Source organism: Gavialis gangeticus, unplaced genomic scaffold, assembly GCF_001723915.1.
Source record: "Gavialis gangeticus isolate Ggan-Ray unplaced genomic scaffold, GavGan_comp1, whole genome shotgun sequence".
Taxonomy (NCBI): Eukaryota; Metazoa; Chordata; order Crocodylia; family Gavialidae; genus Gavialis; species Gavialis gangeticus.
The window spans coordinates 12827484-12829687 of record NW_017729024.1 but is presented as its reverse complement, the minus strand read 5'-3'; the positions used below and the strand labels follow the sequence as shown (position 1 = coordinate 12829687).

The window sequence follows — 2204 nt, the reverse complement described above, 5'->3', positions numbered from 1 at the left end:
TCATACTGCAGACTTGCCAGTACAATAGACTTTGTTTTTATAAAGAATTTAAAGGAAAATATGTATTTGAAGTATCAAATATAATGTACGTTTACAGAACAATATGCAAACAAAAACAATTCAAGTATATGATAAGTGAAGGAGGTGTAAGTATGATTACAACAACGATTGATATTCACTGTAGGTATGAAAAGGTCAAGTAGAATGTAACCTAAGGAAAAAGAAAATCCTCTGAAAACCAAATGGTTTCTTTTTCAGCTGTTGATTTTTATGGTGAGATGCCTAGTAATCCTTGAACCTAGTTCCGAAAATTTACCCCATTTGATTGCTTCATTCTTTTTTTTTATACTTCATTTTGTTTCACTTACCTGTTACAAATGATGTTGACCTTCACAGTCCACATTAGATACCCCTCTAGGCTAAAATGACCTTGCCATAAACCATCCCCTGAAAACAAAGCTTATTATCCATATACCCCGCCCCACCCCCATAGTGATTATAGAACAGAAGGGATTAAGAAACTGGGTTTTATTGACAGGTGGCCCTTGTTACTTGCCAGGAGAATCAGCATGAGCTGCTGGGTGATTTTTTTTTTTTTTTCTTCCCCCAGGAAGGGAGCAGGCAGAGGTAAACTAGAGACATTGTGGCCAGGATGCTAGTCTGAGAAGGTTGATTCTTTATATTTTTATTATTTTTTTCTCTTGATTCTTTTTTTGGATAAAAGCATGTGACTGGAACTCTCTATAGAGAGTCTTTGTATTTAAATAATACAATATTTAAAGGTCTAATTAGACAGCCTACTGGGAAAGGGTCATGTCTTTTCTGAACCTTAGCTGAATAGATATTATATTTAGCTTAGGTTTGTGGTATAGGAACAGATGGAAGTCTCCTCTAAAAAAAACCTAACCAACTGGGTATAGGTATACTAGCTGGTACTCGTATATTGGTAAATGAGTGAAGCTGAAAAACTGATACCACAGAAGGGGTGGGAAAAAAGAGTTTGGCCTCTAAGGGCCCTGAACTGCAAAAATTATGAGATGCAGAACTCCTTTATATCCTTAATAACGCAAGGTCAACTCTTATGTAGATTTCAGATCATGATTTGTATAGGATGGTTTGGATAGCGATGGTCCTGCCTCAGGCAGGGAATTAGACTACATGATCTCTGGAGGTCCACTCCAGCCCTACTTCTCTATGATAAGGTGTATTGCTGTGCAACTTAAAAACACTGTAGTGTGGTGCACGCTTATGGAGAGGTCATTGTAGGTATTTTTGAAGGAATGTATGAGATATGCCGGTATACCTGAGGTAGAATTCAACCATGAGGCCGTAAGCCTTCAAGAGTAGATTGCTTATACTGTCTGTGAATGAATTATTTGGAGAACTATAAATTGCATTTGATTATACAGAAGGTCTGCACCTGGATTTCTTTTGTTCTTGTTTACTGTTTGATACATGCCTGCCAGAAAGCTCATTGTGCCCAATTCATTGCGCAGGATTATAAGGCACAGAGGACACTTTGGCAATGTTTCCTTGACCTGGCAGCTGTTTAAGAATGATTCTTCTCTGGAACCAGGACAAGAATTCTATGAAACATATGGGACTGTGTGGTTTTTGGATGGTGAAGCATCAAAACCAATAACTCTTCATGCTATCCCTGATAAAATTCCTGAATTCAATGAATTTTATACTCTAAAATTGGTGAATGCCTCAGGTAACTTTCTCTCTTCTATTTCTTCCTCTATGCTTAGACCTTCTATTATAAAACTCTCCTATTATAAAACCAGATGAATGTTAAGCTTTAAATATGGAAAGTATCATGGACATAGCCCTAGCTGTTTATATTTTTTCTTTATAATTCACCATTTTCCTAAACCAAACATTTATTTTTTATTTTAATATGCACACAGCTCGATCCAGCACAGTAAGACAGTTTGTTACTAGATTATTGGGTTTTTTATGAGAAATCGCATTCAAATTGTTTCAGATATAGGGGGCAACTGTTTGACTTCTGAAATACAGAACTTTGGGCAGAAGAATGCCATTGTTACTATGGTTTACAACCACCCTGCCACAATGTGGCTAGTCCCGCAAAGGTGAATGGGTGAGGCTACAGCGAAATTCTTTTAGACATAACTGCTGCTGCTTCTGATAACGAGGGCTTATGTTTTAAAGTTTTTTTTTTTTTTACTGACAAAGTTTTT

At 36.8% G+C, this 2204-nt stretch overlaps 1 protein-coding gene across 1 annotated transcript in view; it reads left to right on the top strand.

Moving 5' to 3' along the window:
• ADGRV1 (adhesion G protein-coupled receptor V1) overlaps positions 1-2204 on the top strand; it is a 576350-nt gene that overhangs the window by 86128 nt on the left and 488018 nt on the right. Inside the window, exon 19 of the mRNA XM_019518182.1 lies at positions 1497-1714. Coding sequence (XP_019373727.1) covers positions 1497-1714 — 218 coding nt within the window. The remainder of the gene's footprint in view (positions 1-1496; positions 1715-2204) is intronic.